This window comes from Grus americana, chromosome 15 (genome assembly GCF_028858705.1).
Source record: "Grus americana isolate bGruAme1 chromosome 15, bGruAme1.mat, whole genome shotgun sequence".
NCBI lineage: Eukaryota > Metazoa > Chordata > Aves > Gruiformes > Gruidae > Grus > Grus americana.
In genome coordinates this window covers 13,928,835-13,943,674 of record NC_072866.1, presented here as the reverse complement: position 1 = coordinate 13,943,674, position 14,840 = coordinate 13,928,835, and the positions used below count along the sequence as shown (strand labels likewise).

The following is a 14,840-nucleotide window of genomic DNA, read 5'->3' as shown; positions in this document are numbered from 1 at the left end:
TCTGACTAGCAAATGTCAGCGCCTGCTATTCCAGCTGCGCCCCAGCAGAAAGAGCTTCCTTGCAAGTCACCGTGTCAGCCGCTAAATCCTCCGCTTCCCCCCCGACGGAGGTCCCCTCGCCCCATCCTCCCCCAAACCCGCGTGGGTGGGAGCCCCCGGCCATCACATCGCATCGGGCTGCCGAGGGGTAAGGGCAGGTCTTCCCTTCTCGCCAACTGTCGTAATTTGTTTATTCCCCCGCAGTAATTACACTAAACACTTGCTCCTCACAGCGCAGCAATTATTTATAAAAAGCGAGGGAACGTGCTTTCTCCTCCTTATACATATTTAACGGTCTGGCTACGTCAGTGCAGCGGGAGCAGGCTGGCGTGGGGCAATGCAGCTCCGCTGCGCGGGGTATCGAGGTCTGCAACCGGCCCCTGCCCGCGGGGACGGCCACCAACCTCCCCCGGCACGCCCTAGAGAAGATTAATTGGGTTCCCCAGCAGTGGTTGCGTTCAGATATAATCATAAGCAAAATGAGCAGCTTCATCGGATGTGGCTGGGTGCCCACCCAGGAGAGGGGAGCAAATTCCCAAACTGTTGCAAGTCCCATCAGCCGCAGCTCCCTTGGCACTGGGCTGGGACCAGCAGCCGCAAATAAAGGTGTATTTTTTTCTGTTCCACATGATCTCCCATCCTCACGCGAGACCCTGACGACCACAGCTCAGGCCTGGCAAATATAAAACCAGGCGAGTCGATCTAAGCGCACCACAGCAGCAACGGAGTGCTGCCCACATCCAGCAATGGCAGCGAGGGCACAGGGTGCTCTGCCCCACCAGCCCCAATCCCTGCACCTCCCGCGACGGCCGGGTGACCCAGCTTCACATCACACCCGAGGTCAGGCACCCCCCCACTTATTCCGACCGCAAAGATTGCTGCCAGTTGTTGGGTTATAGGTTGGAAACAAGAATCAAGAGTTTTGCACATTCACGCAGGTTTCCGTGCTTTACCTCCTCGTGCTGTCCTCTCCCATCTCCAAACACGTGGCTGCAATCAAGGGCTGGGACCTGCCAAACTTCCTACCACAAAAATAGTCCAAGGTGCAGCACTGCAGCCCAGGACCGTGGGACCAAACGATGCGAGTCAGGCAAGGTGAAAGCCTCAGGGTCTCTTGTTGAAAAACCTCTCTCTCACTTCCACGCAGAGGATGAGGCGTGGAGAAAGGTGAGAGGGTCTGGAGGAAAGGGTGGCCGCAGAGCAGCAGTAAGGAAGAGGAACCACGGCAGTGAAGTTTGGATTCAGGGCTAACATGGCCACTGGTTCCCTGTGCTCAGCGCAGCCGCTCCGTGATAACCGTGCTTCAAGCCTTCCTGGAGTAACGAGATCAGATCGAAGCAGTGCCTGACTCGGGGAAATGGGTATCAAAGTACACGCTGGCCTCCACAGGTTTTATCGGGAGCCCCAACGCTTGTTTTAAGTTAACAGAGTTATCTTAGGCACACAGGTGGATTTCTTCATATTGTCTGCAACTTCCTTCAGGTTTCTAAACCCTGTGAAGAAGTAACTCCTCCGCTGCCCGCACCGCTGTGTGCAACAGGATCAGGAGATGTCACACCTTCCTCCGGCCAGGGATGAGGACACATTTGAGTGGAGGAACGTCATGCAAGAAGATCATCAGGCTCAGACAGAGGAGACCCCAGCTCCAGTGAACACTGAGCCAACTCATACCCGAGCCATCTCTTCTCAATGTGGTTAAACGGCACCTCAAGCAATGGGCTTCCACCACAACTGGGGCTTTAAAGCATCTCCTGACACTGACAGTATTTTCTTTAGACCAGACTCTTAAACATGCATCCCCCCTGCTCCACACAACGTCAAGCCAGGTCTAATTCAGAAAGCAGAAGCTGGGCTATCTGCAGGAGCATACGCGCACGGTTTCCATAAGATGAAAGCACTTCAGAGAAGCAGACGGATATGACAGGGTCAGTGGTGACCCAACCCTCGGAAGGGATGACCTCAGCTTGTTCAGTAAAACCAGACCTGCTAGCTCTCTCCTCCTGATCACCTTCCTTTCAGTGTTTCCTCCCTTGCCTAGACCCAAGGTCCATCTCCATCCAACACCAACAGCATCCCACACAGCAAACTTCCAGGAGCAGCGTGATGGAGTTGCACACTTCACTCGACTCACCAGACCTGTACCAGCAGTTCACATTGCTGCCGCATATTAATAGCAACTTCCTCTTCATTGCTCTTCTGGTTTTAAAAATGCATCTCGCAAATCCAAAATCGTGCGGCAAGGGGGGATGCAAGAGTTGTAGATGCTTGGCTGGTTGCGTGCTGCTTTCCTGTGACAGTCGCAGCCCAGAACTACACAAATTTGGCAACTGTTTTTAGTGCCAAAAGGAACACCAGGGAGGAGGAGAGTTCAAAGGCCTCAGGAGCTGAGTTAGTTCCATCCAAAAAATTGCTAAATCCCCCAGATTTAGCAAAAACTAGCAAAATCCCCCAGAACCAACTGATCTTCCAGGGGAAGGCTCTCTGAAACGTCACTCTTACAGTAATTTATTAGAGATTTCTCGTGGCTCTTGCTCTCCTGGCTGAGAAAGCAAGCCAGCCTGGGGCTTTCCTGGACTTGAGTTGAAAGCCAGAAGGAATATCTAAGCATCGTCTGAACAAGCCAGAGGGTTACGGACCACGTGAGCCCCCAGGTTGGTGCAACCCTGTGACGCCCCGTGCCACCATGGACAGGAAGGAGGAGGGTGGAGGATTCCCTGACTACATCTTCTGGAGGGCTCTGCCAATGCCGCTTCCCCTTCTCACCCCCTCCGTGCAGCTGTGACACCATTTTCGAAGAAACCTAGCTACAAGACCTCTACGCCCACACATCTTCTGCAGGAACTGGTGACAGATCCCCAGGCAGATGGCCGTTGGCTGGGGAAAGCGCCCACTTTCTGCAGGGATGCCTTTCCAAAGACCTGTGTAAGGCTTGGGGCTATCGGTGGCTACGGAGCTCCCCGGACACATCACAGCCTCTCTCTCTCCGTTTCTGCTCTCCAGCATGAACAATGTGAAAAATTCACAGCTTAGGAACATGGCAGATAACGCCAGCAATCTCCAACCTCGGCATAATCACAGACTCCAACCCTTCAAATGACTGCGCTTCGAGATAAGACAACATCTTATCAAGCACACGAATAAATTCACATAAGCATCTTCACAGGAGACAAGTGAGTTTTGGGGCAGCACCATTAGTTTGGTGAACCAGTGTGCCCAGGCTGTATGGTTGGCGAGCTGAGGTCTCCATAGCTAGGTGAAGTCCACCTTGCTGCTAGACGCTTCAACAGCTGGAGCACATTCTCTGTGTTGGACATCTGGGGAGCTCAGTAATTTTATTTAAGCCATTTTATCTGGGCAGGGCCCAAAAAAGTGCACCGAAATGGCAATATATCATAATCTGGGCCTTTTTTGGGCACTGCCCAAAAAAGATGATTTCTTTCTAAGCCTCCAGAGTTTCAAGCAAACAGCAGTGAAGCCTAACAAAAACTCTCCAGCATGCCTAAGTTCCACACAAATGACTTTATTCCATTATGTCAAGCCAAAAGGAATAAAGACTAACAAGGAGCAAGGGCAATATTAAACCAAATACACTGCTGTACGTGCAGAAATTCTCTTATCCTTCAGCATCATTGCTCCAGAACAACCGATGCTCTAGAAGACTTTCACCACCCAACGTGGCAGAGATTTCTAGTCACTTATAAACAGATTACAATGACTTTCAAAGTAAAAACTTGATGCAACTTCATTTTAAACATTAACTAAACAAAGAGGAACTAAAGTCAGGAGAAGGGCACTGGGGTGGTATTTTCCCATCTCATTCATGTGAAAGGGAAGGCACAGCCAGAGATTAGAGAAGCATCCAAAGCAAAATTAAACCACTTGGGAAACACAGCTAAATTCAGAGATTAACTTCCCCGTTCAGCCCTTTTTGCCACCACAAGCCCCAGGAAAACCCAGTGCAGAGAACGATGAACTCTGCAGCTTGAGCCCAATGTGTAAGAACAGCCCATGGAGGGAAAAACAAAGGCTGGACCCAGAAAAATAATAAACAAGATGAATCAACATAAGGCATAGGACAATTTATACAAACCAAAGGGAGATAAGAAAAGACTGGAAGTGGAATGGCAGTGGATTTTTTTTTTTTTTTTTTTTTTAGTAAATAATCAATATTTCCTGTATCCAGAATATAAACATAGGGTTCCAGTTTGAAAATCCCTAGATGCCATCAATCCCAGTAAAATCACGTGCAGCAGAGCAGTAGCAGGCTCAAAGTGGGCACAAGACAAGAGCAAGAACTCAGAGTCCCAAAACTTACTCGGATGTCCCCGCTCCACCTTTTGCCTTAAACCAGAGTTATCGCTATACATATAGCACACTATATTGCTGACCGAGACAAATATCTGCGAGAAGGTGGCCAATGCCCAGCAATATCCCGCTCACGCATCCTCCAGCACACGAACCCCGGCCTGACCCCTAATTAGCTGCCTGGCTGCATCCCCGCCACACCGGCTGGGTGGGAGCCAGTGTTTTGTTGGGATGGAGATTCAACAGATTTTTCTGATCTCTCTCCCCTGTTTGAGGTGATAAAGACTAATTAGAGGTGAGAGGAGGACCTCGCAAAACCTTTTTTACCCTGCACTAGAAAGGAAACTCATGCCCTAGGATGCGGGATATAATCAGGGGGATTTTAGTGCAATCAACACAAGCAAAAAGCCTTTTCTGCTGGCAGCTCAGCTGCTGCAGATTTCCTAAATGCCCCAGCCAGAACCTGGTGTGCAGCACTGAAGTTCTGTTGCTATTTACTTTGGGGAAAGATTAGGAGGTTAATAAACAGCACTTGGTCATGCATTTTAAAAATAACAATAAAAGACATTAAAACTGAAGCCAAACAGCCTCCCACCAACAGTCCTCTCTAAGTAGGAAAATTTTTCAGTGAAGGCACTAAATTTGCCAAGGTCTTTTTATTCAGCTGGCAGGTCTCAGCAGCCCCCTCTGCTCGCTGTCTGCAGCCCACGGCTGTGCTGCAACCCAGGCATCGGGACCAGACAGAAAACACCGTCACATTAAACCTCCTTTGTTTCAAAAAGTCCTTTTCCCTGCAGAAAGCAGCATCTAACTAAACACAACTGCTATGGGATTACTTTTTTTTTTTCTTCCTTCTTACCCCTCCACTCTGCTTACGCCTAGAGAGAAGGGCTGGCAAATTCCTAGGGAAAAAAAAATAACAATATTTAAGTGAGAGGACAATGGAGGTGCGGGAACAAGTTTCCACTTTTAGCATGAAAACGAAAAGCCCGTTTCACGCCATTAGAGCGGCGAGGCTCTGGAACAGCTTTCCAGTGGGAGGTAGTGGGGGCAAGAGAGAGAACTAGCTGCAAAGCAGAGCCCCATCGCTCCGCGGAGGGGATGGGGAGATGTCGCTGTCGATGACAGCGCGAGGCAGGACCTGATAACTCAGTTGTCTTCCCAGTCGGTGTTTTTAGGACCAGCGGTTGGATAGGGGAAGGAGAGGGCTGAGATCGAATCCTTTGAGTGCCCTCCCTTACCCTCAGCAAATCAAGCAATCCCCAGCACTCGTGTTTCATGAAGTGTGGGCGGTGATTAGAGGGAAATCAAGGGAATGGAAAAGCTTCACCTGCTTTAGAAATAAGAAGATGCCGGGCCTGCAGGAAAGGTGTTTACAACCACCTCAGCCGCACACCACCCACCCTCAGGCTTTTATACGTAGTGTTACACCAAAACGCCAAACCTGCTCGGCTTTGCAGCACGAAGCTCTGACACCAGGCTGCCCTCCATCCCGCGTCACCTCTGAGCCTCGGGCGCAGACACCCATGTTACCCAGGGTCCGCGTCCCAGTAAGCCATCCCAAATAAGAGAGATGAAAACGATAAAACCAAGCTGCATAAACTGCTGCCGGAGGGCTTAAACCGCAGGATGACTTTGACGGGCTTTGCACTTCTGTCTTCAGAGCCTCACTATCCTCCTACAACGTAAAATGATTCTCGCTCCGTGGAAACACAAGCCTAAGTCACAGAAAAATGGAGTAAAGAGAGAAATACTCAAGGTCTTGTTATGCCCTGAGATAACCATCCATCTCATGATGTGAGGAAAGATTGCCTGAGACAAAGAATCATTTAGGAAAAAAAAAAAAAAAAAGAAAGGCTGAACTGCCACATTAGTCTTGAAGAAAAAAAGATTATTCTAATACATTGAGAGCCATTACACACCAGCAATTCAGCAAGATTGCTCAGTTTGCACTTAAGACTGCATTTACCACGCTGTCTTCACCGTGAAAATACATCTTTAAACCCAACAAAACAAACACACTGCAAACCAACATCTAGGACCCTGACTCCAACACAGAAGGCACTCTCGATGCCCCAGATAACAAATTTATTACAGCGGCTCCTACCCCACAATGCAGTCTCAAAGATGTAGCAAATGCAATCCCATTATTCATTACAGACGGATGACATTTTTGCAACTGAAACATTTTTTTATTCAAAAAAACATTTCATTGAAAATTAAGGTTTTGTAAAGATACAATTAATAAAAACCTAACTAGAAGCTTTAAAAAAAACATAAAAAACCTACGAGTGAAAAACGTAACCTCTCAGGTTTTTTTCCACTCTGATTTTCAGTTTCTACTTTAGCATCCTCCCTGCATTCCCAGCTGTCATGGCCAGGGCCACCATAAGCCTGTTCTCCCTATCTGAGACATGCCCTCAAAATCTAGGAGGGATTTTTTGGAAGCTCTGCTTTTGCACAAGAGATTTTTCTGCCAGACATACACGCTGGTCCTGGGAAGACACAGATCTGACCTTCTGAGCATCACATTCAACGCCACGTTCCACCTAGCTGCAAGCGCACAAACCAGGGGAACACGCATCTTGAATCCAGCAGCCTTGCTTGTAGGACTTGGCCACTTAAATAATCCTCAATCACGATTAAGTGCCAAATTCTGGCCCAGGCCCAGGCAATCAGCAGGTTTTGCCTAGATCTCCCCACGGAGATGGACCGACCCCGCAGGGGACAAAGTTACTTACAGAGCCTAGGAGGAAAAGCTCTGCTTTCCCTGACACTCCCTGTCCAGCCAGGGATTTGATTTTTTTTGCATGGTCACAGCTTAGCCACAACGATGCCAAGCTGCGAGCTGTTTTACATCAGGCACCTAGGCTTTTGTTACATGAGCATATACTACCTGAGACAAGCCGCTACTCCAGGGCTACGGCTACTGAGCCTCACCCAAATGCCAGAACAGTAACAAAAGAAAACAACCGGGTTTGACAGCAGGGAAGAAAAAAACCCAAAACTTTCACTGACTGGCTGATTTCTGAAACGAATATTTCCAAGAGCAAAAGAAAACACAGTGAGCTTCCAAATACCCAAATTAAAGTGACTAGCAGACATTTTTCTCCTGTTACATTTCTGACCCATCCTATTCTTTGTTACCAGCATCCCTGAGCTAAATGGCTACCTCTTACCACGGATCCTGTGTTAACCGGGGATTTCAGGGAAGGGAACACACCCGCCTCAGAAGCAGCAATAATTAATCAGGGATCCTGACCTCTCACTTCCCCCCAGCCGTACCAATGTGACAACACACACATGTGGGAAAGCCCAAGTACACCCTGCTTTCCTTGTCTTCTGTTCATTCCCCTCCTCCCTCTTCTTTCATTCTCACTTTATTTTCTCTGCTTTGGCGCTTTTCCAGCGTCTAGCTGTCCACCTAGTTCCAGTTCTCACCTTCATCTTTCTGTGCATCCCACTTCTCAGCAAAGAACATACTTGCGCCCCATTCTGGAGGCTCTCTGGACACCTATCCCACGTTATCTCATACCCAGAAAGACCTGGCCTGCCACACCTGCCCAGGATGAGTAACAGAATTCAGCCTGGATATTTTATATATTATCTACAAACACAATGTTATATGACTTAACCTAGGTTAAGTAGCCCAGGGCATCTCAGGTTTATTGTCAGTCCCAGGCAGACGAGCACATAACAGCACCACGAGTAGCTCTCGCTTGCTAAAGAACCCGAAGCAAAGCGATCGCTAAAGAAATTGGGTTGATGAACAGAGATCCAGTCCCAGTTCAGGAGAGAGGCTGAATGGTATTAATATAGCACAGCTTGTGTTACAAAAGACACTGGCCCATATTCTCCTCTCCGAGTTTCAGATTCACTAAGACACCTTTGCATGCAAATGTCACCAAAAGCAAAATATGGTGTTTTGTTGGTTTACAAACCCATTTGGAGACTTTAACAACAACCCTCTTTCCCTGCCGTGAGCTATTGTACTGGCCTACACCTTCATCTCCTTCCTGCCGATGCTGAGAAACTTCCCATTTTGCAGAGGGGTTTTGTATTACGCACAGAACGAGGGAGAATTACCCCATTGATCTGAATGGCGAAGGCTTGTCAAGTCTTCTCCAGGAAGGAATAATCTAGACAGACACCTATTTGGTGAGCCCAACCTGTGCTCAGCAAGATGATACCCAAAAGGTGGGCTGGTACAGTTAGACAGCAACGACTGCCAGCAGATGGGTGGGAGCAGGCAGAGCAGCGCAGCGCTGCAAAGCAGTTCCCACTATGCAGAAAGTTCTTTGTCCTTTCCAGCCAGGTACCGAGGGACACAACGCATCATAAAGTGAACTGCAGTGTCCTGAAATGTAGATTAGGGACATAAAACCATCGGTAATGGTACGAGCTGGATGGTGGTATCCAATAGATCTCAAAATCCTAAATAACTCAATAACTGGAAAAATAAGGTTCAGCTGAAGTGTTGGGTTTTCTTTAACCCATAGAATGGCAGAGGCTGAAAGGACATCCTTTCTCTACACTTCTTCAGACCCATCCTGCCTAAGGTAATATAAATGTAGGTGTTTCTATATGGCGATTTTTTTTTTTAAAGGGAAAGTTGTTATGCAATTTTCTGAGATTCTTCTCAAAGGCAGGTCCCACCACACCACCCAGACCCCGCTTGGCAAGAGCAAAGGCTTTCCTACCCTCACCCCGACCCCAACAATTCACCATCCAAAGGGCGAGGAAGATGCCCCAGCTCAGATTTTCTCCCCCCTGCTCACCGAGAGGACTATGGACATTTCGCCCCATCCTCTGCGCGGCGTTAAGCGACGCACAAGGCAGGCGCCCATCGATGGCACGCTGGTCAAAGGTTGGTGGGCAGGATGCCCACGGCAATGCCTCTGGTTCCCCCCATCCGTTCGCTCACTGATAGGGCAGGAGCAGCGACAAAAGCCAGCCTGTTCGCGAGGGGACACGGAGCACAAGTCGCCTCCAGCGGCTCAGGGCACCTCCCCGGGCAGAGCCCCCGGCCGCCCGCTCGCCGCCGGGTTAACGACACCCGGGCTGCACTGCAGACCGCGGGGACCCGCCGGGGATGACATCAGCGCTGCCACGGCCGGGCGAGGAGCTGGGCTGGGAGGGGGGTACCTCGGCCGGGGCTGCTCCGCGGGTACCGCGACAGCGCATCCCCATGCCTCCGCCCTGCCCCGGAGCATCCCCCGCTGCATCCCCCCGGGGGTGGGGGGAATCGGGCACCCCCTCGGCGGGGCGCAACCCCCACTGTTCCCGGAGAGGGCAGAGCCCCCCGGCCGGGCCGAGCCGAGCCGAGCCGTGCGGTGCCGTGCGGGCAGGTGCCGGCCGCCGCCCGCGCCCCCCGCCTCGCCCTGCCCTTACCCGGGGCGGCGCAGTCGGCGCACGCCGCGTTGCCCGGCCGCTGGAGCAGCTCCACCAGCGCCTTCCTGCTCCTCTCCTTCGCCATGGGGGCGGCGGGCGGGCGGGCAGGCAGGCAGGCAGGCGGTGCGGGGCTCCGGTCGGCTCCGCCGCGGCTAGGCGAGCTTCATGGCGCGGGGCGGGGGGCGCTGGCGAGGCGGGCGGCGCGCCCGGGCTGCTCCATGCGGCCCCGCTCGCCCCGCGCAAGGTGAACGCCTCGGGCGGGCCGCGCCGCCGCCGGGAGGGGACGCGCCGGGGCGGTTTCTGCCCTGGACGCCTCCTCAATCCCGCCGCCGCAGCTGCTGCCGGAGAGCTGGAGCCCGCCCGCCCGGGCACGGCGCCGGTTCCGCCTTCCGCCGGGCCCGGGGGGCTGAGGGCTCCCTGCGCCGCTCGCCCGCGACCTCCAGCGGCCGCTCGTCGCCGGGGCGCCCCGTCCCCGTGGGGGGGGTCCCCGACCATCAGGGCATCCCAGCGCCCCGGGTGTCCCCATCCCCCCGGGTGTCCCTTCCCAGGTTTAACGTGGGGTGCCCGTGCCGCGCCCTGGCCTCGCTGCCCGGTGAGGAGGTGTTCTCACCCACGGGGTGGGGGCCAGCGGGGACGGTGGGGGCCAGGAGTCTTCACCTCGGGGAGATTGCGGCTCGCAGCACCCCAGCCCTCGCTGGACGGGGTCTCGTTGCTCACGCACCTTGGCAGGTTAATGAGCAGCTCACGGGGCACCTCTTTAACATCAGCATCTTTTGGGGGTACTTGTTTAACTGGTTCCCACGTGTGCTCCGAAACGTCCCTGCTTCAACCACTGTCCTTCCAAGCACGCATTACCACTCCTTCCATGTCTGCGTCTTGGCAGGATTGATCTCCAAGCACCTTCCCCTGTTTTCCACACCCCTCCACGGTGCCAAGGGACTACTGGGGGAGAAGACAACTCTGGGGTGCGGTCATGGCTTCCCCATGTCATCTCATGGCCGTGTTGCTGGGACTGAGGGCTGCAGCCACTCATGCATCTCATGTCACACATGGGGCAAGGCTCCTGTCCTTGTTTTACTGGGGGGTGATGTGGGAAACCTTTGGCCAAGGAAGGATTCAGAGCTGTGCCTCATAGGCTGCTGCTCTAAGCCCTGCTGAAACCTTCCTCTCGGGTACGAGTCACAGGCCTTTCTGCCGCTGCTTTGGCCTATTTGTGGTTCATTCAGCTCTGCTTATAGAAACCTTTATGGTTTTGCAAAGCAAGTCCTCCATTCAAATCACCCATCTCTGCTTCCTCCAACAAAGCAGAGCACCCTCCTGCAAAGCGCAGCTCACGCCATGCACGGTCCCCACAAGGTTCAGGGTGTGCACGAGTGTCTGCAGGAGGAGGGTGCGAGTAGCTCCTGGAAAGCTTCCACAAGTAAATCACCGTTTTGGTCCTGCAAACGTACACGGAAGCGAGCAGGTTCCAGGAAACAGTGTCCGGGAGAAAATAGCATACACCCTTAAATATGGGCAGAATCATGGCCTGGTACATTTACAATACCCTCCTTGTCTGGAATACATTTTCCTAAATGACCTTTGCATTTGTGCTGTCAGACAAGCGACTGTAACCAAGTTGATTTTTGACTGTTTTGACATCGGACTGTTCCTTGCTGACTCTACGCAGCGTTACGCATCGTGCTGGTGTTTGCTCGTTTTACACGTGTAGGCTGCTGATGTCTGGAAACTCGTTCCCATGCATAACCAAAGGCATAATCCCACACACGTCCTTTTGTGAAGAAGTTCATCTGCTGCATCCAGACCCTCACCTTCAACCTCCAAGTCACTAACGTTAACCTGGAGCAGAGCACTGACTTCTAACACCCACCGAGTAGAACCAGCTCCGGCACAAGATCTCAGCCCTAATCCTCCAAACCCATGCTACGTTTAAGCTTGTGGGACTGCTCATTGGTGTAAATGCTTAGAGGATCAGAGCTTTACCTAAGTCCAAGCTGGGTTAGGTTTTCATTTGCACTTCAATCACAACACAGCCCCAGTCCTCCGGCTTTTCCAGCATACGTGCTTGCTGAGTTCTTCATGCCATAGCCGGGATGCTGCACGTCATCATGAACTTACCGAGGGCAGGGGCTGGGAGGGGGGTTGGTTTTAAAATCTCTGTTTAGCTTTCCATTAAGACCTATTGATTCTCTTAATTTTTTGTTCTCCTGGTTGCTAGGCAATCCCTCTCTCTCCTCCGCGTGCTGGAAGCCAGGGCTGCAGACAGAAATTTATATCTTGTAATAAAATCAAATATAACAGAGCCTGTCGTCAACGACGAGAGGGGAGCGTTTCGTAAAGGACAGGCAGAGCTGGAGACCAGGGCCAGCAAGGGTCGATCAACAGCAATCCTCAGCATTGAAGTCCCATCACAATTACCGCTCCAGACTTCACATTGGGAAACAAACAGCCCACGTGGGTAGAGGGGACGTGGAGAGAGAGGGAGAAAAGTTGGAACTAAATGAGCCAGAATTGAAGATAAACTTTTGTTCAGTGGAAAATCAAAGGCTCGATTCAATCTCATGTATACAAAGGTATCGCTGTAGATTTACTCCTGGTTTATCCAAGGTTAAGAGCTTGGGTATAGCTCCAGTGTTGTTCAGCACAGTGTCGATCCAGGGCAGGCAGCGAGGCTCTCCTGACGGACATTGGCTCCTAAGGATTGTGATTCCTGGCGTAGAGCAGGGACAGGTTCACAGTTTGCCGTCCCGCATGGGGTAAAGGGCTAAGGTTGGTCCCGGGAGGGTGGCAGAGGCTCCCGGGAGTCTGTCGGGCATCGCTGCTCGGGCTTGTCCACGTCAGACTGTTCCCCCCTGCCTGTGCCCGTAGGAACCAACACCTCACCGGAGCTTTTCCCCACGTTTTGCCTGGGGGTACGACCTGTCGGGGAACGCTTAATGAATTTGCTTCTACTTCTTGCAAAGTCTCTGGCCAAACTCTCCAGAGACCGGTCGTCACTGTCAATACGTCACCCTCATTCAGACGGTTTCTGTCTCTCCACTAAGTCGCTTGTTAAGTCTGATATAAATGTATGTACATACGTATATAAATACTTACATATTTACACGTAAAGTGTGTTTGTTTGTAAACACGCACACTTTAAACTCAGTCTTTTCTAAATCGCAAGGTTGTTGCCTTAGAAACGGACGTTGTTAATGCGCTCTCCCGAGGTGCTAAGCACGGTGGCAGCAAGGGCAGCCTCTGGAAAATGCCAGGCTCTGAGGTCAGGGCAAAGGAGGCTCAGAAATTCCTGGAAACCTTTTCATCATCTTTGTAGCGATGCCCTGAAAATGCACAGACATAACTATACCTTCTCCTCAGCCCTCTGTACTAGCGCCTTTCACCCCGGAACTGCCTTGTTTTGTTATGAGAGAGCTGTTTACGCTATTATTTAATTTTGCAGCCCTGAAACGGCTAAATCAATGTCACAGCCATGCAAGTAAAAGGGTGTTAACCCCTTATGCGACCCAGGAGCACATTCGCAGCGTAACATGGGGAAACATTACAAATTCCTGCGTGAACAGCAAACCCTAACAGAAATATCAATAATTCATGCCACTGCAACTGCATTCGAGCAAAACTCTCTGGAGTAGTAGATAGGCCAGGCTGAATCCCTTCGGCTTCCTCGACACCGTAGGGGAGGCAGCTCTTGCAGCTGGAGGTTTGTGTGAGCAAGCCATAGCACTGGCCACCCGCACCCATGCTAAAGCGGCTAGTTTCCGTTGCAGTATGGTTTCCTGTTCAAAAGAAAAAGGGGAAAAAAAAAAAAAAGAAAGAAACTGAAATCCTAGAAGTTTTTCTTTAAAAAAAATATGTATCCTATTTTCTGGGTTATCCAGTTAAATCAAGAGTGGCTACAGCTGGGAAGGAGAAATTCTGCAGAGCTCAGACCAGGGCAATTACAAACTCTTGAACTGATAATCTGATACCGATGCCAACTTTCTCTGATTTTGAGCAAATTGCTTTACGGATCCTGTGAGATCAGGGCAAAGCACACTCACTGCATCTGCATGGTTAGGCTGTGTTGGGCAACTTGAAGAGGATGATGCAAGAGAAAATGATGCGAAGGTGCAGAAATAACAGACTGAAGTCCTACGCCTGCAGAGCTGCTCTGCACCTGCACCAGCCCTCAGAGAAGAAAAGGCATCGTGCGACTCTAAGCGTGCCTCGCTACGGAGTAATTTGCAGATCAGGGTTTCACTACATTTGCATAGTGGTTAACTCTGTTGCAAAGCCCAGCGTTGAAAAAAGGGGACTCCTTGAGTCCCGTCATTTAATAGCCACGCAGGCGACGCTGTGCACGCCAGACCACAGAGGTCTTCTGCAAGGCAGAGGAAATGGGGAGACGGAGAACGAGAAGGTGGCGCAGAGCGAAATTGCTCTGCTGATTGACTTCAACACCATTTTTTAGGCTTCTCCTGGAGCTGAGAACTGCGCTCTCACGGCCGTGTCACCATAAAAAGGAAAGTAACGCCAACCACTTTTCCGAGTCTGCCCATCACGTGCTCAAGGCATCCTTTCTGTTTCTTCTCTGGCCAGGCTCGCTGCAGCGACGGGCTGGTTCAGGAATCGATATACGGTCGCACGGGCTGCTCAGTCACTCTGACGGGGTGGTTGGGAGCCACGAGACATCCTAGAGAGCGCGGGGGGGTAATTGATAGCTTGAGGATGTTGGATATTTGTACGTCTGCTCTACGGTACACGGGGAAATCTCAACGCAAGAAAAACCGCGCTGCAACAGTCCTGTTGCTGCTGCACCGACCCTATTTTGTACAACGTAAATTATGACGTGGAGGTGGCAGGTGGGGGAAGTGGCGGCATGGCAGCCACCAGACACCCGACCGGAGCTACGCTGATTTCTACAGCCTAATGACAGGGTCTCTTCTGCTCTCAGAGAAGATGAAATTAGAGCAATGAAGTCAATATTTCACCTACACCAGTGTCAGACCGCTGCTTTTTGCATTATTCCTGATTTATAGTAATTAAAAGGCTCAGGCCTGGGGAAGCTCCATATGGAGAAAGCCAGCATATGTGTGAAGAGATTCGTACGTCAGGATATCAGCTCC

At 51.2% G+C, this 14,840-nt stretch overlaps 1 protein-coding gene across 1 annotated transcript in view; it reads right to left on the bottom strand.

The window, feature by feature from the left end:
- ADAP1 (ArfGAP with dual PH domains 1) overlaps positions 1-10,150 on the bottom strand; it is a 63,318-nt gene extending 53,168 nt beyond the window's left edge. Inside the window, exon 1 of the mRNA XM_054842483.1 lies at positions 9,736-10,150. Coding sequence (XP_054698458.1) covers positions 9,736-9,820 — 85 coding nt within the window. The 5' untranslated portion in view covers positions 9,821-10,150. The remainder of the gene's footprint in view (positions 1-9,735) is intronic.
- Between the last annotated feature and the right edge of the window lie 4,690 nt (positions 10,151-14,840).